The 24,575-nt window shown below is 44.5% G+C and overlaps 1 protein-coding gene across 2 annotated transcripts in view; it reads left to right on the plus strand.

Annotated features, from left to right (window-relative positions):
- CARD11 (caspase recruitment domain family member 11) overlaps positions 1 to 24,575 on the plus strand; it is a 1,247,701-nt gene that overhangs the window by 403,443 nt on the left and 819,683 nt on the right. For both annotated transcript variants that reach the window (XM_069647590.1, XM_069647589.1), the window contains exon 5: positions 21,980 to 22,305. In XM_069647590.1, coding sequence (XP_069503691.1) covers positions 21,980 to 22,305 — 326 coding nt within the window. The remainder of the gene's footprint in view (positions 1 to 21,979; positions 22,306 to 24,575) is intronic.

The following is a 24,575-nucleotide window of genomic DNA, read 5'->3' on the forward strand; positions in this document are numbered from 1 at the left end:
TGCTATGATTAAACATATCAACCTTTCACAAGTCAAACAAATTGTATATTTACAAAATACAACAAGGTGAAATTCATCATCACTCAGATTAAAACATTTAAAATTACCACAATTTAGGTACCAGAGTTAGCACACGAGAAGACGTAACAATACCTAACTGAAAAAAATCACTATTTCCGTTTTGCTGACATTATTGATAAAATCTTCTTATAAGCATGGCAATATTAGCTCGTATTGTTAAGAGTTAAGAAACAACAACTTTTTCGATGTAACCACTTCAACTTTAAAATAATCCAATCTCTTTACACAACCTTAAAACCTTAATTATGTGTTTAACAGAGTTACTCTCAAAACAAAGGTGCCATTGATATTGGGCTCCCAGCCATGCATTACTATATGGATCTTCCCTTCAATAACGAGAGCGGGTAATATGAAGGGCTGGGCAATCACACACCTTATGCCTGAATGTTTCCTTGAACTCAATATTTTTACAATATTGGCAAAAAAGACAGGGATAATCCTTCCTATTCCTTGTGTTGAATACTTATCTTGTGTGTAACATGTTCATTCTGAACCTCATGAATAATGTTCTTTAGCTATGATTCGGGAACGTCTCTAGAAATTTGGACAGTTTGCCTAATGTTTTATGATGAAGGCTTAGATCCCCAACCAGTTTACAGTTCCTCAACTCCATGTAGGTGACCACCTAGTCCATATCCCACAACCTCTGTTTCACAAAGCCTATGTTCTAGTTGACCAACAGTATAAAGTACTTCCTCCAAGAGAAATTCACATTTGCAAGCCCAAGTCTCCAGATATTTACACTTGCGTTTTACTAATAAACATTCATACCACAAAATAGGGAGTCCCGAGGTTGATATCTTATTGTCCTAAACAATAAAAGGGCATTCCAACACACTACTCCTCAGGGAGGTAAGACCTAGGTCAAAATGTATCGCTAATCGTGAGCAATCTAAGCACCTTGTGCCAAAGTCCTGCTTTATGGATGTGAAACGTCCCCAGGATAAGTCCAGCTTAGTTTCCTGTCCATAGATTATACTTGGTACTACCTTGGTATTGTAGTAGTTAATGATTGGGACACGTGAGAACCTCCCATATTTACGTACAATTTTCTAAATTATGGTATAAAGCCATCTCATTTGGCACAGAGAGCACTAGCATTGGCTCTCCTCCAAAGAGTGTTGCTCCTAAGAATGTAAAATGGTCAGCTATTTCCAGGGGCTGATCATCATAGCACCATTTAAATCCTGTTTTCTTATTCCCTGCAGAAAACCCCATCACCTTTGTTTTCCCCTTGTTGACTTTCAGGTTATTTAATTTTGTGTAGGTGTGGAGTGCTTTAAACATTCTTTGGAGGCCACTTTGGGGAGATCTAGTAAAAGGATATCATCCGCATATGGCAACCAGTGGATGTGATGATTACCCAATCTCAGAGGGGCCAAACATACACGCTCAAGGACTGAGCACTTATCAGACATGTACAGGTTAAACAAATAATGGTCCAGCACACATCCCTGCTGCATCCCCTGTTTGTATCCACCTGTTTAGATAACGTTCCCCTAGACGGAGCTGCAGGACTGCGACTGGGTGTAAATATAAATGTATGCTGGGTAGGCTCAAGGGCAGGCACATGCTAATTTCTCTCATAATCAAAACCTATCTATGGTGTCGAAAGCGGAAGAAACGTTTTTTAGAAGCTAAATAAAATATTCTGGGTATTATCGATCATAGTCTGATTATGAAGGATGTTTAAAATAATTGCGTTCAAGGAGGTAACTATTAATTTGATTACTCTGGAATCTGTAACTTTAAAAATACCAGAGGTATAACATTGAATCCTTTAATGGTGGCAGTTTGGGTCTCATTTCGATTATTGTTATATTTTCCGATTCAGCTCGTTTTTCCAATCGATCCAATATATTTCATTTTTTTTTTCAACCTTCAGATCCTGATTTAATGACAAATTGGTGAATCCCATTATTAAAGGTTGTCACTGAGATATGGGGCATTTGTTTTTCTGTCTCTCCCCCATTTCCCATGGGAAGCACTTATGTTCTGTGTCCCTGAAGAGACATGTGGGATCCACACATTTGGACTGTATATGGAGTTCTGATAATTGATATCTTGAAGCTCGGCTTCAAAATGAAAGCTGAGCTGACAAGACCCATGTATGTTCTCCTATGCTGTTGAGTTTGTCATGAACTCTCTCATATGCGAAAACAAAATACATGACTCCTTAGTGTCACCAGATTCTAACAGACATCGGGCCTCATAACACGGTAGGCGGTAAGGGTTTACCGGTACCGGTAAGAGCACCGGTACCGGTAAACCCTTACCACCTTACTACAAGTTCCCTTTGCGTGACCCGACCTTAAAAACCAGCCGTTAAAGTAGGGTGCCGCAAAGGGACCTCAGTGCTAATTAATGTACCGCAATTTGCGCTACCGTAATTAGCTCCTTCCCCATTCCCATTATGCCCTATGGGGGCAAAAATGGGAATGGGGAAGTGCCTTGGTGAATGGGGAATTACCGCCCCCGCTCACCTTGGAGTAGGGCGGTAATTCCGCCATCCACCAAGGCGGACACGGTAAAATACCGGCGGCAACCATGGTGCTAATAGCGCCATGGTTACCGCCTACCGTGTAATGAGGCCCATCATCTTTAAGCCACTTGATATATTCCTGAGATTAGTCTGTCAACATTAGGGGCAGATCTGGTTTTGGAATAGTCAGGTGGACCACCAGTAGAGTGAATTTAGTTATATTTTTATAGTAAATTGTCTAAATTGAAGTTGGATTGCTGCTCGGTGCCTACACGTGTTGACAACATACTTAGTTCTTAACTCTATAAATACTTCTAAAGTCGGGCCCAAGGTTTGTGCATTGGCAAAACAAAAACACCCCATTTTATGACTAATCTAGGGAACATGTACATGCCTTTCAATCAGCAGTCCCCAAAAAGTTAATTTCTTACTTGTAAAAACACGAGTTTAAACCTAGGGCCCATGTGAATTTATTGTGGGCTTTGTATCTTGTAAGAGGATTCAATTCAGCACTACAGCCAAATTAACACCTAGTCTATAATACTGAATGAAAACCCTTATTGATATATCTTTAGGTCCAGTTCATGCGTTCTGGATGACTACCCTTGTATGACACCCCTCTCTTGGAATCCCCCTGACCCCACTGAGCCAAGAAGTAGTTCTGTTTTGCAAGTTTAAAAGGTTTATTTGATAAATTAAAATATATATATCACACTTTTTAATAAATTAATAATTGAATATCACACTTAATCTGATATGGTAAATATTAACAACGGAGAATCTGGCACTAACACGCTTCTCTATAATCAATAAGGAGTTGACAAGAAATGGATAAGGTAGCACACTGGTAAAATAGGTACAGAAGTATAATGTGGTAGAGGATGCTTTATGTAAGCTCAGGTGGATGCAATATTCAATGAATGCAGTACAGAAAATACTCAATATGATTTCAACCAAACAATGTAATCACTTTTCTCGGGCTATTCCCTCCCCCCCTCTTTATGCAATGCAAGGAAATGGAAGGAAAACACACAGTCCTCAGAAATGCAATCAACTGTAATTCAGTTCAATCCCAGCAAGCTTACAGAAAACAGATAGGAGTTTTTGAAATCACAGGCCCAAATTCTTTGATCTGTGCTAGCAATGGATGAGAAATATGCTAAATTTGCTTTTAATTCCCTTATAGAGGTTCAGGGTGAGTGGTATCTAGTTAATATTAGTCCAGGCTCACACTAGCAATGATGCAGGGATAGTTAGCAGGTTAAACGAATTTCTGGCCAATGGAAAGCAAACAGCAGCAGTTTTTACATGTGAAGAAATTGCAAATCGCGGTAAAATTCGCGGATGCGCCGAGCGCTATTACAAAGGAACCGCAAGGACTATCTCTACCGTTTTGGGGTCCTAGAAAAGCCTGGGATCTCAGCTTCCAAATGAAAGTTATTGCAAGTCTCTAGCCCAAACGGTTGCGGAGATATGAGCGATTTAGTAAAGGTCGTTTTTGGTTTTGTAAATTTTAAACGCACACTTTTTCAAAATGACAAGTGCAGCTTGCAACTAGAAATGACAGGTGACAGCTAGGAGGCAGTTCTACTTAGGTTAAATAGATTGAATTAGATGAATTTAAACTAAGAGATTGGTTCTACACAGTTCTGCTGGGTACTCACACTATATTCTTGAGTGAAATGGGCCTCGCCATGGATCTGGTCAGGGTTTTAAACTGGACTCTGGTCTGGTCTGGTCTTTCCGGGTTCTGCTCACAGCGCCTGGCCTCTGGAACTGCTCACAGGGGTCTGGTCTCTGCTAGGCACCGGTTCTTTGGGTCTCTCTGCTCTGGATAGATTGAAGTCTCTAGTTTGGCTTTCTGGAGTTTGATGGAGGTAAGTATGGATTTTTCCGGCAGGGCTTCCAGCGGCAGATGGATTTTGAAGGTCTCTATCTGTCCTGTCTGTCTGCTTTTATGTGTTTAGAATGTGGGTGTGTTCTAGCATCACTGACCCTACCTCTCTCTCAGCTTCTAATTGGTCAAACTTTCATCCCTTACTTGATTGGGGGAATGAAATGAAGTGTCATCAGGATGAGGTCTGTTTATGATACAGAGAACCCACCCCTGTCAACTTTACACACAATCTATATCTGACCTAAAAACATATTTGCACAGGTACACATTTGTTTAAAATTACATATACATGGTGTGGCTGAATTTAGCCATGTCTATGTCCAAATCTGCTCATTCTCGGAGCTTGCATTCAAAGAGTGTACATAATTGACTTTTTAACTGCTTTTCCAAATTCCGACATGGACCCAACTTTACATACATGTGTGCAGGGGGTAGGGACATTAACTGATGAAGTTTCAGATTTTTAACATGCACACATTTAGAGTAATATCCACTTTTCCGCTAAAACCCCCCTGAACATACCACCGGTTCCTACCACGTCTTAAACTGTGGGCAGAAAAATCACAAGAATTATGGTATCATTTATAAAATTTTCACATGTCCGCTCTATGAATTATCCCCCTTTTTATAAAACCATATCCTTGCTGCAGGGGTGTGTCTTTTCAGGTCACATGGTACAGAAACCAGTCTTTCCAGTTTCTGCCAAGCCAGCTTGCTTCTCACAGGCAGTGCTCCTCCCAGCTTCTCCAGGAGGAAGCCACTTTTTACGACGTCTGTAATAAAAAACCTTTGCCTGAGTGAAGAGGGCTTTGTTCACTCTCTTGCAGAGCACAGATAATTCAATTATCAGATAGATGGCATATCCTTAGCCTGGGCAGCAAAAGGAAGGTTGGCCTGGGAACACAGTGGTGACTCAAGTTTCACTCCTGATGGGTAGTTGCTAGGCAAAATCAAGTTCCTTAAGCCAGACCTTCAGCTAACTTTTTGTTGCTTTTAAAATAACTTGTAATTTTACACATGCAGCTAGAATGCTGATTCTAAGTGCAAAACTATGACATTTCAACAGTTACAAAGGCATGTGACACCAAACATAGGTCACTCATTTAATTTAACATTTTCGATTTTGGTGGTTTTAAATCCAGTTGCAGTTAGGCTTAAGCTGCTGACTCCATAGCATTTTTGTTATAAGCCTTGTTTTTGGGCTCTTCATTTCCCAGATTTTGTAGGCACACAAAACTCCATTCTGCCAAATGTCTGCTGGTGTTCAGTGAATATTTTGCACATGTTGCAAGGTTTGAAATAGGCATTTTGCTTGCCTTCAGAAAAACACACAGAGTGGTTTTAAAACGCCGGCTTTTGGATAGTGGTGAGTACTGGTACTGCACCCATTTTTGGGATTTAAGAAATGAATTCCCCACAATTCTAGGTTGCATTTGGCAATCAGCATTGCCATTCCCAATGGTTTCAGACTACTGTGCGGGTAGTCCAATGGTGGTTTTAAAGCGCTTTGAAGCTAACCGGCGCTACTGTTTTTCCTTTGGCAACCCATTTCCCTCATGGCAACCCGGCCTTTCATTCTCGCACTGGTGGGTGGCAAGTGAGGCAACCATTTTGGTGGGCGCACAAACTGCGCAGCTTTCCTGGATTTCAGCGCACATGTGGGTTTTCCGCCATCTTGAATTTTCTAAGCCCACAGCACCAAATGTTGTAGCAGGGTAGCTTAAACGTGGGTCAGGACACCCAACAAGTCCCCCCCACGCGACTGCACTTTGAATTTGAGTCGATGGGGAGTCGCGTGCACAAGGGTTTTGACCCATGCACCGGTCTGTCCGCATAATCTTCTTCCTCTTCTGTAGATGACACAGTTCAGCGTTTTCTTCTCCATCCGGTACTGATCGATCGGTTCTCCTCGCCGGTCCTGATGGGAAGATTGGGCGGTACCCCGGGCCCGTTGCGTCTCTGCTCCCGGTCTCCGGATCGTTCTTCTTGGTCATCCTTCATGGTTTCATCTCTCCTAGGATGATAAAGCAAAAGCGGCAATATCTACTCATAGGCGATTTTTTCCACCACTGTTGAGATAGTGGGGCAGCATATGCATTTTATCATAACGAAACATTACATTCTTATTTTAATAAAAACAGTATAACTAAGAGACAGTTTCATGCAAATCACAATATTTTAGAGACTAGATGTGGTATGTTTTATGGTTGGAACTGAATTAGTCTGAGACAGTGCCTGCTAGGATTCCAGAGGATTCCTCCAGTTGTTGCAGAGTGTGCCTGGGATGGCAACATTTCAACTGGTTTATGTGGACCCACTTGTCTTCCCCCTCTGCCGAACCGCCTTTGGGGATGCGGATCTTGTAGGCCACAGGGGAGATCTTATCGACGATCTCAAAGGGTCCCTTCCATGTAGGCAAAAATTTGCGCTGCTTGGCCTGGTTCCTTTGGAAGTTGTATAGATAGACCCGGTCTCCCACCTGATATTCCTTCCTGGAAGTTTTCAGGTCATAATGGGTCTTCATGCTATCAGCCGATCTTTCTAGATTCCGCTGAGCATAAGCAAAAGCATGTTGAAGGTGTTTCCTTAAATTCTCTACATACTCATGAGTAGTGGAGGCATTTATCAGTGTCTGCTCTTGGGTCCTATAGAGCAAATGCTGAGGAAGCACCATCTTGCGCCCAGTCATCAACTCAAATGGTGACATTTTGGTTGCAGATGAAGGGGTAGATCTGATAGCCATTAGGACCAGAGGTAATCGGATATCCCAACTTGGCCCAGAATCTGCCACAAACTTCTTTAATATGCTCACAATTGTCCGGTTATATCTCTCTACTGCCCCAGAAGAAGCTGGTCTATAAGCAATATGCAGCTTTCTCTTGACCCCCAGTATCTCCCACATCTTTGTCATTACTTCACTGGTGAAGTGGCTACCTCTGTCTGACTCAATCCTTTGAGGTAGACCAAAACGGGAAAAGATGTGGTTAATCATCAAGGCCGCTGCAGTTTCTGCCTTGCAATTTGGGGCTGGGAGACATTCCACCCACTTGGTAAACAAGCATGTCACAGTCAACATGTACTTATTCCCCCTAGCCGAGCGAATCACAGGGCCCACAAAGTCGATTTGTAAATCTGACCATGGCAGTGTCATTCCCCTCTTTTGTAAAGGCGCCCGGTGTGTGAGGGATGATGGCTGAAATTGTGCACACACAAGGCAACCCTTCAAATATTGGTTGAGGTCCTGGCCCATGTGTGGCCAGTATGCAACCTCTCTTAAGATTTCCAATGTTGTGTGAAACCCCCTATGACCGGCGGTGGCCGCATCATGGGCGTGACTTAACATCAGGCTTCGGAATGAGGTAGGAACCACCCACTGATCGTGGCCAGCTTTGGATTTCCTTACCAACAAACCGTCTTGGATCCGGAACATTTTTGGACATTTCATCAACACTCTTAGGTCCTCTTTCCCAATGTAATCGGTATCCGTCAGGGGAAAGTTCTCGGGGTCCTCAAGGTGCTGGTAAAATTTACCAATAATTGGATCCCCCTTCTGAGCGGTAATCAAATCAGCATCAGGGGTCTCCTTACTCCATTGTGCAATTGAAAGGTCGTTGTGAGCATTTGTCTGGGACCTAGTGATGGCAGTGACCTGGATTTCCCCCAACAGGGACTCAATCTCAATTAGATCCCCTTGGATGGCCCCGGTTTTGGCCAGCTGATCAGCTAAGTCATTTCCAGTTTTGTCTGGTCCCTCTACTTTGGAATGACCCTTGATCTTCTTCCAATAGATGGTCATCCCATTCGAGGTGACCAGATCATCAATGTTTTGGATTAACTTCCCATGTTTCAAGGGTTTGTTGTTAGCACATAACATGCCTCTGGTTTTCCAATTAACCAGGTGCTCCACGAACCCGTTCCGTACATAATCCGAATCTGTGATTATGACCAGTTCGTGGAGTTGATGCTGGACAGCAGTGAGGATGGCCTGATGCACAGCCATCAATTCTGCCACCTGACTACTTCGGGGACCAATTTTGTATCCAGCGGAGGGTTCTGGGGACTCATTCACCCATGCATTCCCTACGCCGGCCACCAGTTCTTTCTCCCCGTTGTTGTCAACATGGTAAGAGCATCCATCCACATAGACAGTGGGCATTCCCTCACACTTGTCTTCTTCAAAGACCTTGTGTGGGGAATTAAGGTATGCCTCCATGTTGTCCTTGATTTTTAGACTTTCGTCCTCGAGACAGTTTTCTCTGGCACAATCATGCAAGTCAGCCAGACCTTGTGCGAGGGGACTCTTCTTGTTTTGGCCATATCTGACCTCCACAGGAAAGCCTTGCATTGACAGAATCCAGGAAGTAATTCGGGAATTACTCACATTTCCGGCCCGGATTCTGTCACTTTGGAGATATTGCAGAGGCTGGTGTGGAGTCTCCACTATGATGTGTTCCCCCTGGATAAACGGGCGGTAATTCTTCAATGCCCACACCGTTGCCAGGAGTGCCTTCTCACAATCGTTGAATTTTTCCTCCACCGAGGATAAAGTTTTGCTCGCATAGGAGATTACTTTATTGACCTTGTCATGCTTTTGATATAATACTGCCGTCAAGCACGTATTAGAGAACCCTGTCTCCAGGAAGAACTCCTTGTTTCTGACAGGGTAAGCTAGGCAGGGCGCTTGTGAGAGGCTTCTTTTGAGTTGTTTTACTGCTTCGGCTTGTTCTGGACCCCATTCCCACTTGACCCCCCCCTTCAGGAGATGAATCAGGGGTCTGGTGATCTCTGCGTAGCCCTCAATGAACTTCCTGCTGTAATTAGTCAGTCCAAGGAGGCTCCTTAGTTCCCGCAGAGTTGTGGGGTCTTTCAGTTTCTGAAGTGCTTCCACTTTCTTTTCCTGGGGACAAAGACCCTGAGGAGTAATCTCATGCCCCAAGAAGTTAACACGGGTTTTACACCACTGTGCTTTCTGAAAGGAAAGTTTTGCTCCGGCGGCCCTCAACTGCGTCAGAACATAACGGATCTCCGCTATGTGTTCCTCCACAGATGAACTTTTGATGAGGACATCATCTACATAAGCCAGGTTACCCCTCGTACCCAGGTCGGGCATGGCCTTATGTAGGAAAATGTTGAATTCATTACCGGAGTTAAGGTATCCGAAGGGAGTCCGGGTCCAGGTGTACTGCTGGCCCCCAAAGGTAAAAGCCAGCTTGTATTGGTCCTCCCTACTGACAGGCACGGTCCAGTATCCATTGGTCAGGTCTATTGCAGTGAATACCTGTGACCCCTGAATCTGGGCCAGCCCTTGGTCAATGTAGGGAAGAGGCCATCGGGAAGTGTGGACCCGTTTGTTGAGCTCCCTGAGGTCAGCGCAGAGTCTCCACTGGCCGTTTGGCTTCAATATTCCCAGCACCGGATTATTGAAGGTGCTGTGGACTGGACGGATTATTCCCCGGGACTCAAGGTTCTTAATTATTTCAGTAAGGGACTCCATTGATGCGAGAGGCAAGCGATATTGCTTCACAAACACTGGAGTCATGCCAGGGTCCGTGGGGATTGTTGTGGTGTGGATGTCGGTGCGACCACAGTCATATGAGTCTACCGCAAAGAGATCTTGGAAATCCAAGAAAACTTGTTTCAACTTTTGCTTTTGTTCCAGAGTCACACAGGCATCAGCTAGGTTGACTCTCTCTTCCACCATCTGCCTGAAGCCTGGAAAGACTTCTGGTTTGGCTATCTCCGCGGCCTCCTCCAGCTGGGTGGAGAAGTCCCTGGTCAGAGTGCTGATTTGGACTGGAGGCTTCAGGTGGGAAAGGCAGCCCTCATGGACCTGGAAAATCACCTCATCCCTCCTGAAATCACAAGTCACATCTTCCTTACCATAGGGGCAGGAAGTGTACACCAGGAAGTTCCCCCCATGCCGGGTAAAAATCCTGTCTGGTGTTGTATTGTCATCACTGTCACTGTCAAAGCAGTCCTTGGGGATTGGTCCTAACAGTTCATTTAATAAGTCGATGGAAAAATGTCGGTCATCAACCGCCATTCCAATAATGGTGCCCGCGGCTAGAGTAATACTCTTTAAGTCGCTGTTATCCACCTCTATTGGAATGGTGTCATGTTCTATGTTGACTAATGGTGTTGGGTTTACCCCCAACCCTTGCTGTTGGAGAGAAGCATTTAGATGTATGTAAGCATCAGGGTTTTTCAACTCTTGTCCCCTTTTAACTTTCACTTCCAGGGAGAATTGTCGGGTCCTTTCTGGGATGGTGACTTCCTCTTTAACCTGAATTTCAACTGCATAAGGTAGCAATTGAGCTGACCTAAATGCTTTTTCTGGATCATCAAAGCCCATGGGATTATCCGCTAATCGGGACCAAGCTTTGAAGTTTATTAGGTCCAAACTAATGGCAAAGCGATTGAGAATGTCACTGCCTAAGTAAAAGGCGGCAGGGACGTCTCGCACGACCCAACAATTGTGGACTATGCTCTTGTTGCCAATGGAGATTTTGAGCATACACCTGCTTGGCAGGAGATGTTTGGAATTAGGTGCTTCCAGGTCCATTTCCCATTTGTCTATCAGTTTGAAGGTGGGAATGGCTGGATCTTTTGGGAGTTGGCGGAACATGGCTTCGCTGATGAAGCTCTTACCGTTGTTCACACACACTCGAGCGAGAACAGAGTCCTTCCCATCATTTAACTGAACAGGGATGAACAACTGCTCTCCAATTTGCTGAATATCAGCCAGGCTTTGAGCTGATTTCACATCTTTCTGGACTATAGGAGTGGGAGTTTCTGATTGTGGATTAGTATAGAATTTCAGAGTGTTTCCTTCCAGCGTGGAATACCACTTTAGACTGGAAGGAAGGTTGATTTTCAGAAATAGAGAGGACCCCCCATCACCAGTCTGTTGTCCTACTGCTATTACCGTCACGTCTGGAATTTGGTTGTTCTGGAAGTGAAATTCTACTTGGTCAGATTTTTGTTCAACCATGTGGCATGTGCCGTTTAAACTAACATGGTTGACACTCTGTTTTAATTTTATGGGTCGGCTAGTCTGAGTCCAGAGGACCTTGTTTACGCAATCTATTAGGGGTGACAACCTTCTCAGGAGGTCATTCCCTAGTAAACAAGGGGTGCCCTCTGGGGTCACAACTATGACCGGGTGTTTCAACTTATGTCGCCCGATCTTAATGTCCAAGTCTGCCGTCCCCTCGACGGGAATTTCCTTCCCGTCAAAGTTCTGCAATTGTCCAGGAAGAGAGGTGAGAGGAATTTGGTAATTCTCTCCCCTTCCTGCATTCAGTTCGTCAAAGGCCCTTCTGGACAGAAGGGTAGCTTGAGATCCAGTGTCCACCAGTGCTGAGATTGTACCCTGCCCCTGTACTTGTACCGGGGCATAATATCTTCCCTCCTTCTCCTCAAGGGGGCACAGATAATGTACATTTTTGGACAACTGGTGGGCTAATTTTCTGGTTTTGGACATCGCGAGAGAAGAATTTTGGGCAGAATTCTGTGGAGAGCCTTGGGAATCTGAAAGAAAAAGTTGGCAACTGGAGATCAGAGCCATTGTGGGTTCCCCTGGTTCCAGTTCTGGGCCGCCCCCCCCTTTTTGGAGGCAGTCCCCAGTATGGGTTTGAACCAGGGGATTTTCTTGCGGTTGGTTCTGGGATGAGATGGTGGGCGGCGGTAGCTCAGTCTCCACATCTCCCCAGTCTGGATTTGCATTCCTAGGGACCCATTTTTCTTTGGGAGGAGTTCCCCCCTCTCTGAAGGAGAAGATCCTTTTCCCAGGATCCTCTGAGGATCCCTCTCCCTCAAATTGGAAGATCTGTACCTCCTCCTCAAACTGAGTCTGTTTGGGTCTTTTGTTTCTCCTACCCCCCCTCTGCTCCTTAGGAGGCAGACTTTCAGGGGCAAGAGATTTTGTTTCCGGTTCCTGGGTTTCCAGGGGCTGTTTACAAGTGAGGAAGGAAGCTTCCTCCAAGGTTTTACACCCCCCTTCCCTTTGTGCCTCCTCCCTGGGAACCGGTGATTTATCGGGGTGCTGCCCCCGTCATTGTTCTGGAGCACCAGGTCCAGAGTTGGGTGCGTTCTGCGCCGGCATGCTGATCTGAGGGTTCTGCTGTGCCCTCAGTATATGACCCATATCCCGCGCCATGTTTTGAACCTGGCGCTCTAACTGGGAAACCCGCTCAGGCTGATACGGGGCCCTGTTTTCTCCCCTGGGCTGATCCCGGGAAGGGTAGCTGTCCCTCCTCTGGTAGTACCCCTGGTTGGGAAGATTTTGGTACCCCTCCACCCTTGGCCTCCCCTCTCCCGGATTCAGTGGTCTGGGCTCAGGGAATTGAGGAAAGAAGGATGGATGATTTTGGGGTTGGAAGTCGGGTGGATATCTGGGGAAAAAGTTCTGCCCAGGGTTTGGTAAATTTCTGCCCTCCTGTGGGAAGTTTGGAGGGAAGTTCCCTGGGTTAGGTGCTTGGCTGGATCCCCCCCCTTGGGCTGGAGGAGTCCACACATAACCCAGGATGGGTCTGTTACCTTTGTAGCGAGGACTTACATAGTCAGGAGAGCGAGGGACCCCATTTGTGGGGCTGCCTCCCTGGCTCCCTGTCTGCGACTGGCCCGAGGACCTTCTGGGCCTAGCATTATTAGGTGCAGGTAGGTTTTTAGGCCCCCCCATCTCCAAATCCAAAACGGGGGTGACCTTTACCTCTGCCACCTTGGCAGCAGCAGGGGTGCTGTTGGCTTTGGGGTTTTTCTGGGCATTGCTTTTATTTTCTATGGGCTTCTGCACCTCATAGATGCGGGTAGCCTGTTCAATGACCCAGTCTAAAGATCTTTTCTCGTGAAAATCCCTCACGAGCTGGGTCATGATATATTTGGGCAAGGCATGGAAAAACGTGTTTATAAATTCACGGCTATCCGTGCGCACCCTTCTTGTGGTCTGTGCAAAAGCCCGCTTTAACTCCTGCACAAATTCTTGTGGGGCCTGATCCTCCCCACATTGCAAATTGTAGGCTGCCTTGCGAGCCTCTTGAGGATTTCTGTGAACAGAAAAATGTTTCAGGATGGCCGCCTTATAGGTGGACCATCTTAAATGATTTTGGTCCTCCAGCCCCGCAAAGAAACTGGAGTATTCCGGGGAGAAGGTCCACTTTACATATTGAATGCAGCTTTGGCTGTCCTTCAAATGGAAAGTCTCCATCATTTGTTCAAACAACTCTAAGTGCTCCCAAACAGAATACTTAGCGTTCTTATGGTAAGGCGTGATGACGCTCCTGATCGCCTTAATCTGCTTTAAGGGGTCCTTGAGCAAGGCCCTTTTTGCCTTATTGGCCTTTTTGGTTCGGGTAACCCTTGTCCATTCTTCGTCGGACTCAGAGGCACTGCTCCCAGAGGTTCCCGTCTGTTCTTCCAGGTTTTCCCGGATTCTGCGAGCCTGGGAATGGCTGGCAGAATGTGGGGACCTGGTCTCCTGTGTCCTGCGCAGTTCAGAGGAGTCTTCAGATTCCTCCTTGCTGTCAGGATTTGATGGGTACCCCCTCCACTGACCTAACTGGGCAGAGGTTTTCAGGATGCCCTTAATGGGCCTACTCTCCTGGGGTTCCCCACTGAACTGTATTGTACTTGGGTGCCCATACCCGGATGCCCACCCCTCCATTCCTGGATGGTACTGGCCTATGAGCCCCATACTCTTAGCTGGATAGTAATCTGCCATCCCTGTGGCCCTGTGCTCATGTGCGCCAGGGGACACGGGGGTGGTAGAGTCCAGGGACTGGGGAAGATGAAGGCCCCTGGTGTTAGGGCTCCTGCGGTTATGGTCAGGAGTCTCTCTTTCCCAGCGGACCTCATCTCTATCCGCCCCTGCTCCCTGTTGCAATGCAAGAGCCTGCATTTGTGCTTTCAGTTCCTCTGTTAAGGCCTTACTCGACTCTATCAGTTTCTCCTGCATCGCTACCTGTTGCTGGAGCCTATCATTGTGTTGACAGAGGGCCTCATTTTCCCTCTGTGCTTCCTGGTTGGTCCTGGAGAACTGGGCCAGTCTTTGCTGCAGGAGGGTTACCTCCTGAGCTGTGTCCCTATTGGCCTGCTCCTTTCTTGCTAGAGCATCCTCCACCCTTCTGGTGTGCTCTACCAAGTTCTGGTTTTCTTTTTGGAGGTCACCCAGCCCCTGGTGGGCCAGGTGATTTTCTTCCATTTTCCTTTTTAAATGGCAGACTTCCTGGCCTAAGGCGTCTCTTTCCTGACTAAGAGCCTGCATTTGTGCCGCCAGGTCGTCCCTTTGCCGTTGAAGGGCACCAGCTTTTTGGCGCTCCTCATCAAACTCTGCCTGGGTATCCAGGTCTTTCAAGATCAGCTTGTTGCTCTCTACCTTCACTCTATCTAGATGACTTTGCAGGGTGGCTACCTGCTCCGTGCATGCCCTGTTAAAGTCTAATTGTTGCTCCAGCTTTTTCTGGCTCTGCAGTAAGGAGTCCAAACTGTCTTGGTGCTCCTTCTGTAGGGCCAGAAATCTGGTATCCTGTTCTGACTTTTCCTTTTGCAGCACATCCATATCCTCCTTTATTTTAGTGATGTACCGTCTGCTGTCATTTTCTGACTCCTGGCTCCTCTGCAGCCTCTGCTCAGAAGAGTCCAGATCAGATTGGGCCTTCTGTAATGCCATCTGTTGCCTATTTGCCAGATTTTGGCTTTCCGCACATCTATCCTGCATGTCTCCAACGTATAGGTACAGGTATGCTGCTATCCTGGCAATCTTATTGTGTTCCTCTTTGGCTTTAGGAGCCATATATAGTTCACTCAGGGCCACATGTAAGGGACCCTGATCTCTATATATATCTGACCCTGTTTCAGTGACCTGTTGTGTGATGGCCTGCAACCACACATCCTGGCCCTGTTCGGTCCATTCACCTCTCACAAATAGCTTATGCAAGAGGTGCTCTCTGGCTATTTTCATGTCTACTAAGGTCGTCATTCTAGAGATTGGTCTCTCTCCTGACTTACAGAAGTTTGTATTTTATTTTTGCAGAACAGAACTTTTCTTGGAGTGTCCCTTTTGAGGAATGCTTCACAGCGTAATGCAGCGTGGTGATCCGACTGGATGTATGTATCCCGTCAGTTAGCACACTGTATTAAGCTGCACAAGTGGTATTCTAACCCAGAATCCCGGACGAGCCCCCACTTTGTAAGAGGATTCAATTCAGCACTACAGCCAAATTAACACCTAGTCTATAATACTGAATGAAAACCCTTATTGATATATCTTTAGGTCCAGTTCATGCGTTCTGGATGACTACCCTTGTATGACACCCCTCTCTTGGAATCCCCCTGACCCCACTGAGCCAAGAAGTAGTTCTGTTTTGCAAGTTTAAAAGGTTTATTTGATAAATTAAAATATATATATCACACTTTTTAATAAATTAATAATTGAATATCACACTTAATCTGATATGGTAAATATTAACAACGGAGAATCTGGCACTAACACGCTTCTCTATAATCAATAAGGAGTTGACAAGAAATGGATAAGGTAGCACACTGGTAAAATAGGTACAGAAGTATAATGTGGTAGAGGATGCTTTATGTAAGCTCAGGTGGATGCAATATTCAATGAATGCAGTACAGAAAATACTCAATATGATTTCAACCAAACAATGTAATCACTTTTCTCGGGCTATTCCCTCCCCCCCTCTTTATGCAATGCAAGGAAATGGAAGGAAAACACACAGTCCTCAGAAATGCAATCAACTGTAATTCAGTTCAATCCCAGCAAGCTTACAGAAAACAGATAGGAGTTTTTGAAATCACAGGCCCAAATTCTTTGATCTGTGCTAGCAATGGATGAGAAATATGCTAAATTTGCTTTTAATTCCCTTATAGAGGTTCAGGGTGAGTGGTATCTAGTTAATATTAGTCCAGGCTCACACTAGCAATGATGCAGGGATAGTTAGCAGGTTAAACGAATTTCTGGCCAATGGAAAGCAAACAGCAGCAGTTTTTACATGTGAAGAAATTGCAAATCGCGGTAAAATTCGCGGATGCGCCGAGCGCTATTACAAAGGAACCGCAAGGACTATCTCTACCGTTTTGGGGTCCTAGAAAAGCCTGGGATCTCAGCTTCCAAATGAAAGTTATTGCAAGTCTCTAGCCCAAACGGTTGCGGAGATATGAGCGATTTAGTAAAGGTCGTTTTTGGTTTTGTAAATTTTAAACGCACACTTTTTCAAAATGACAAGTGCAGCTTGCAACTAGAAATGACAGGTGACAGCTAGGAGGCAGTTCTACTTAGGTTAAATAGATTGAATTAGATGAATTTAAACTAAGAGATTGGTTCTACACAGTTCTGCTGGGTACTCACACTATATTCTTGAGTGAAATGGGCCTCGCCATGGATCTGGTCAGGGTTTTAAACTGGACTCTGGTCTGGTCTGGTCTTTCCGGGTTCTGCTCACAGCGCCTGGCCTCTGGAACTGCTCACAGGGGTCTGGTCTCTGCTAGGCACCGGTTCTTTGGGTCTCTCTGCTCTGGATAGATTGAAGTCTCTAGTTTGGCTTTCTGGAGTTTGATGGAGGTAAGTATGGATTTTTCCGGCAGGGCTTCCAGCGGCAGATGGATTTTGAAGGTCTCTATCTGTCCTGTCTGTCTGCTTTTATGTGTTTAGAATGTGGGTGTGTTCTAGCATCACTGACCCTACCTCTCTCTCAGCTTCTAATTGGTCAAACTTTCATCCCTTACTTGATTGGGGGAATGAAATGAAGTGTCATCAGGATGAGGTCTGTTTATGATACAGAGAACCCACCCCTGTCAACTTTACACACAATCTATATCTGACCTAAAAACATATTTGCACAGGTACACATTTGTTTAAAATTACATATACATGGTGTGGCTGAATTTAGCCATGTCTATGTCCAAATCTGCTCATTCTCGGAGCTTGCATTCAAAGAGTGTACATAATTGACTTTTTAACTGCTTTTCCAAATTCCGACATGGACCCAACTTTACATACATGTGTGCAGGGGGTAGGGACATTAACTGATGAAGTTTCAGATTTTTAACATGCACACATTTAGAGTAATATCCACTTTTCCGCTAAAACCCCCCTGAACATACCACCGGTTCCTACCACGTCTTAAACTGTGGGCAGAAAAATCACAAGAATTATGGTATCATTTATAAAATTTTCACATGTCCGCTCTATGAATTATCCCCCTTTTTATAAAACCATATCCTTGCTGCAGGGGTGTGTCTTTTCAGGTCACATGGTACAGAAACCAGTCTTTCCAGTTTCTGCCAAGCCAGCTTGCTTCTCACAGGCAGTGCTCCTCCCAGCTTCTCCAGGAGGAAGCCACTTTTTACGACGTCTGTAATAAAAAACCTTTGCCTGAGTGAAGAGGGCTTTGTTCACTCTCTTGCAGAGCACAGATAATTCAATTATCAGATAGATGGCATATCCTTAGCCTGGGCAGCAAAAGGAAGGTTGGCCTGGGAACACAGTGGTGACTCAAGTTTCACTCCTGATGGGTAGTTGCTAGGCAAAATCAAGTTCCTTAAGCCAGACCTTCAGCTAACTTTTTGTTGCTTTTAAAATAACTTGTAATTTTACACATGCAGCTAGAATGCTGATTCTAAGTGCAAAACTATGACATTTCAACAGTTACAAAGGCATGTGACACCAAACATAGGTCACTCATTTAATTTAACATTTTCGATTTTGGTGGTTTTAAATCCAGTTGCAGTTAGGCTTAAGCTGCTGACTCCATAGCATTTTTGTTATAAGCCTTGTTTTTGGGCTCTTCATTTCCCAGATTTTGTAGGCACACAAAACTCCATTCTGCCAAATGTCTGCTGGTGTTCAGTGAATATTTTGCACATGTTGCAAGGTTTGAAATAGGCATTTTGCTTGCCTTCAGAAAAACACACAGAGTGGTTTTAAAACGCCGGCTTTTGGATAGTGGTGAGTACTGGTACTGCACCCATTTTTGGGATTTAAGAAATGAATTCCCCACAATTCTAGGTTGCATTTGGCAATCAGCATTGCCATTCCCAATGGTTTCAGACTACTGTGCGGGTAGTCCAATGGTGGTTTTAAAGCGCTTTGAAGCTAACCGGCGCTACTGTTTTTCCTTTGGCAACCCATTTCCCTCATGGCAACCCGGCCTTTCATTCTCGCACTGGTGGGTGGCAAGTGAGGCAACCATTTTGGTGGGCGCACAAACTGCGCAGCTTTCCTGGATTTCAGCGCACATGTGGGTTTTCCGCCATCTTGAATTTTCTAAGCCCACAGCACCAAATGTTGTAGCAGGGTAGCTTAAACGTGGGTCAGGACACCCAACAATCTGAAATATGAAAATGTATGTAAACCAAAGTGCACACGTGTCACACTTCAATGCCTTTTTCTTGTGTGCATCTGTTTTTTCGTATTTTTCATTTAACACTATTTCTTGTATTTATTTGGCAACAGACACATTTTCATTTTTTAAAAATGAAAAAGAAGAAAGCAGGAAATGTCTCTTTCCATGGATTCGGCCATATGTCTCCCCCAATTTCGTTTTTGGGGTAGACACCTTGTCACAGTGGACTCATTTTGAAAACACCCTCTTATCAAACATTGCTATGTGTATGGACTTTGCACATACATTACTAATATGACAGTGGTATGCTTCGCATAGAAGATGGGGAAATGTTTGTTATATGTTTTGTATGTCTTCAAGGGCTATACACATATTTGCAGCCAGTTATGCCAACCTAAGGTTCTGAGGAGGAGGAGGAGAGGGGAGAAGCCTTGAGGTGGGATTTTATAGATATGGTGTAATATACACCTTCTAGCAAGTATTTTTTTTTAAAAGGAGATTTTTCAGATCTTTCCTGAAACACATGAGGGACAAGGCTTAATGTAATTCCACGAGGAAGCGGTCTGAATTCTCTGGACAAATAAAGAGCAGAATTGTCTTGTAGCCTGACATTTCCGGAAGGTTGGGAATTTCCACTAAAAACCATCCTTGTTCTGTGACACATCCCAGTTCTAAAACCTTACACTCCTATGCCCAAAGGTGTGTGAGTCGAAGAAGGACTAGCCAGACGCAAGCCAAATTCCTGTTTGAATGGGAACGGAGATACCAATTACAGCTGAGCCAACCATGTAAGGTCAAGCACCACCCTCTCGTCCCTTCTCTCCAGCCCTTTCATGAAAGCTGCTGTGCCAACAAATGCAAAACCTGGTCGCTTGAATTCTATGTCTGACTGCCAATGTTTTCCATGTGGCTCTCAAACAGTCAAGGTTGTCTTTGTCAAAGTATATACAGGGTGCTCCGATCTTAGCCTCAGGTGAGTTTCATTTTAAGGGCCATATCAGCACATGATGCTCACATTCATTTTGGTTAAATATTGCATGTTTCCTTCTGTAACCCTACCTACAAAATGTTCTTCAAATCAAATGCCCTTACCTGAGAGTCATTTTACAGAAATGATGGGCACAGTCTGGGATAAGCAATTGGAGGCTTTACAACGCCCGCCAAATAAAGCCAAGCAGAATCCCCAAATAAGCATTTGGTTTCAATGTGTTCGAGGTGCTGGTTTACAATGTTACAAAGATTAAACAGAGTCACAAATTCACTAGTGTTCTGATGTATTTGGGAGAGATGTAGGAACCCCTGAGAACATTATTATCCCAGTCCCTTAGAAGACCCAAGCTATAAATCAGCAAAGGGAATGGGAGTACTTTAGCCAGATCTATGACCGACAATGACCAATTATCTCAAGTGCTCCTGTGGACGGCATACATGTCTCATACAGCATTGTTTTTTTTGTGGTATTGCAGGAATGGGGGTATGGCATTTTTAATAGTAAAAACAAAACACCAAGTCCCAGAATACACAGCTTTTCAAGAATCAAAGGCACCTTTCACCCTGTCCGTCGTTTCTCAGGGGCATAGAGATGGCATATTTGTCGAGGCTAATGACTGAAGAGGTCATTATATACTAAAGAATCACAATGATATAGAGCAACATGGGCAAGTTATGAATAGACTGAGCCTGTGCAATCAGGGGAATTGACCTGATGCCCTTCTGGTAGGGGTTATGCCATCTGTGAATTGCAAACAGATAAACAGAGCATCTAATCAATGCAAATAATTAGATGAAAAGCAAACTAGTCATTGTAGTGTTTGCGCTACCATAACAACAAAAGCAAACAACCACTTATATTTACAATGTTGTGGGTTGTTAGAAAATACATTTGTAATATCTGCAACTTATTGTTTTTTGTCATCTATGTTGTATTCCGTTGCTTGCTTTTTATCAACATGTTTAATGGCTTGGATTGTGGTGTGGCGCTTAAGTCCTCTTGACACCACTATCTCGATCCCCTCAGTTCTCGCTATAGATTTTGGAACTTGTTCAACTTTACTTAGGATCTATGATTGGCACCCGACGAGCAGTTTTGCGATGAATGTATTCTCCACCATTTTGTCTTCTAAATGTGCAATCTATGCTCGTCCCATCTCCACTGCCCATGTTTTTACCCCTTCACCCATGTCTTCCCTAAACCTTTTCCTGCCCTATGTCTGTTTGTTCTGGTGCTTTCGTACATGTTACCTACTTACATTTTCCAGAATATGTCCTCAAAATGTATTTTGCAAGTTTGTATTCGAGAAGTACACAACGCACATCTATCTAAAGCTATAACAGGCAAATACATTTCAGAATCAGCATTCACCCCTCCCCCCCCCCGTCACCAGCATCTCAATGCAAATATCCCCCTTTGAACAATGGATGAGGAGAAGAGGTCTCAGTGTAAGCATATCCATGACAGAACTGCTCTTTCTGTGCCAATTGCACGACCTCCTAACACCCCATTCATCCCACATCCACTCTCTTGGCTCACGCTGCTGTCATGTTTGCCAAAGCAGTCAATAGGTTAGGCCATTACCTATTGAACGATCTCCTGATAAACTCACAAATAAAAACTGTCACCAAGACATCATTCCACCAAAGTAGGCAGCTTAAGAGATCCCCCAAACACAAGACCCAATAAAGAGAAATTAATCGCTGGAATCCTATCAAAGGCCAAACTTGACCACCAACACCCCTTAAGCTGGCCTTCAGTAATTCGAACTAGATACCAAAACACAGTGAAAATACAGAACGAGAATCCCTTCTTGTATAGGAAAAAAGACAGCACACCAACCCTTTACTGTGCAACCCTCATGGGCATACAGTGAGAATGAGAATCGAATTAAAAGTACTCTGATGTTGAAATGGCTGAATAATGCATCCCAGCCAAACTATCCCTATCACCCCAAAAGTCCCAGCTACTCTGTACAAACCGAACACCCCCCCCGAAAACAGATACACATTTGTTTAACTTTTGGATATGGTAAAGTGAGCCTATGAGTTTCGACTGCGGCCTAAGTAATGTCACTGAGCACTGTTATGCAGGCCATTGTGTGGTACACAAATTACTTTTTGACTATTGCACGCGCTAATATTAAGAGTTGACATAGGCTTTCTTGGTTACAGTGGAAGAAGGACACGAGGGCCTCACCCATTTCCTAATGAACGAGGTCATTAAGCTGCAGCAGCAAGTGAAGGCCAAAGACGTGCAGCGGTGTGAGCTCATGGCAAAGGCACAGAGGTTGGAGGAGGAGCGCAAGCAACAGAAGCTCGTCAATGTGGAGCTCGTGACTTTCCAGGAGCGGTACAACAAAATGAAGGAGGAGAGGAACATCTACAACGATGAGCTCATTAAAGTCAAGGATGACAACTACAACTTGGCCATGCGGTACGCACAGCTTAGTGAGGAGAAGAACATGGCCGTTATGAGGAGCCGCGACCTGCAGCTGGAGGTGAGCTGCACGTCATTGGGGCTGCCAAAGGTGCTAATGCGTCTTAAAGGTATCCCAGGCTCCTATGTGAGGATGCAAAAAAATAAACAGATACAGTTTCTAAGCAAAGAAAAAAGGGGGGAGGCCTTGTTTAATGCTGCTATTTATAGTATCGGTGCCCTTTGTGATTCTGATCCTAAGCACTACACATTATGGTTTGAGGATGTGTTTTTTGTTGTGCTCAAGGCATTCAACAAAAAATGTGCCACAGGTACATGCTGCGCACCATACCTTCTTCTCAGAAAATGTAAAGGGCACTTTCATGTTCCACGTTTACAGACTGATGTTGGTTAATTATGTGTATCTGTTCCAATAAGCCTTGCTTGGTTGCACTGTACTCTATAGCTGAAGTCTGCAATGAAATATTAGGATCATAGGTCTGGAAGCTGGAGTGCAAATCACAGCTTTACAGAGGGTGTTAGAATTCCAGAAGGAACACGAGAAGGCTGGAATAAGTATAAGTGAAGAGCTCTGAAAAAGGGCTACTCACTGAGTTAATTGATGAAAAACATTGAGCCTTGCTCGATATTTTTCTTAACCCACTAGCTAACACGTTCCGCAAATATTCTAGGACTGGAGTTTGTTTATATAATTTCACCAGTCCTAAAATATGTTGGGAAGGGTGTTTAGTGGGTTAAAAAATATATAGCATACCCCTCAGTGTTTTTTTTGTTCCCAGCAATGAAATCACATATAACTGAAAAAGGCACACCTGAGTTGAAACCTTTTGCCAAGCCAACTGCTTTGTCCATTTTCAGAGGTACAGGTGAGATTTTTCAAGTCTTACTTTGCCTTGCACCCGCACTGGGCATATTTCTAGGCTGATCCATGGGGTTGGGTTACTTTTATTTGTCCAAAAGCTTCTGTAGCAATGAATTTGAATGAATTTTGATGAGGAAGGATAGCTCAGGGGCATCGTGTTTGTCTTGAAAACAAGACAATGCAACCCAACACAGGTGTGAATCCCGATCATGTGCTTAGAAACCAATCGCTGCTTTTAAGCGTGTTATTTCAGAATAATTCTATTTTGGAATTACCTCATATTTCGTCCAAACAAAATGTGCCCTAAGGAAATGTCAGAATACAATTGTTTTGATAAAGCAGCACTTGTACTTTAATTGAAACTAATCGAATCTTGGGGGAAAAACAATCAATTTGTGCGAGAAATTCACTATTTGCTTAAGGAATACATTAAATTTGTGGGGAAAGTACTGGATCTGCAAATTAAGATTTGACAAAAACAAGTCCCCCAATTCTCTGGGTTGAACCGGCTGGTTTTCCAATTTCAATACAATGTGAACTCTGCAACAACAAAAAAAGAAAACTACCAGTCTCATTAATCAGTGCATACCATAAGGAAATTAAGGGCCTGATTCACAGAGCGTTTTCCTACGGGATTGCACCATTGTAAAGAGCTTCTGTGAATCGGGCCCTATATGTCTTCACTGGTTGATATACCTTACACTTTCCCCAGCTGGTCAAGCATGAAGTGCGCCTAGGGTGGGTGAAATCCGCGTTGATTGGCATCTCTCATGGTTAGTAGCTTTTATATAGTGCCAGAGAGGTCCTTACACACAGGGAACATCCTCATGCACACTTGAGAACCTTTACACTGGTACCAAGTGCAATTAATGGCTTGAGTCTAGACTGTAATACTGATTGGCAGGCTTTTGCTGTCTTGGGAAATTAGGTGCACATAGGTATGCCTGCGTGTGGGCACGCAGGTGGGATTTCTTACAGCGTTAATGACCTTGGACTTGGGTGGTCTTGACCAGGCCTGTTTGCCAGAACCAAGGAAAGACCAAGCTGAACAATGGCCTCAGGGAGGCTCAGGGACATGGTCAGCCCAACCGCTTAGGCCCAAATTCATTAATGTTATTAGCACCCTAGTCTATCCACACCAAAGTGCTAATAGGGTGCTATTAATCTTTTCTTAAAAATAAAATTGTACCACGTGTGTCATGTGGGTCCAATTTCCTTTGTATATAAATACCAAACAAAATGGCTGGCATCACAAACAGTAAAGGTTCGCCAGTCTGATTACTGTTTCTGAGCCCTCAGCATGTGTCCAGGGCTCAGTGAAAGGAGAGGATGGAAGACAAGTAGGTGCAGATTGGGAGTAGGGAGGTGGGTTGTGCAGGGCTGAGGAGTGGGAAAAGAGATGGAAAGGGCAGCAGTAATGGAGGACTGGGGAATATCATTAAGGGGAAAAAATAAAATGGCAGCTCTGG

This window comes from Ambystoma mexicanum, chromosome 2q (assembly GCF_040938575.1).
Source record: "Ambystoma mexicanum isolate Mex_15411 chromosome 2q, UKY_AmexF1_1, whole genome shotgun sequence".
NCBI classification, from domain to species: domain Eukaryota; kingdom Metazoa; phylum Chordata; class Amphibia; order Caudata; family Ambystomatidae; genus Ambystoma; species Ambystoma mexicanum.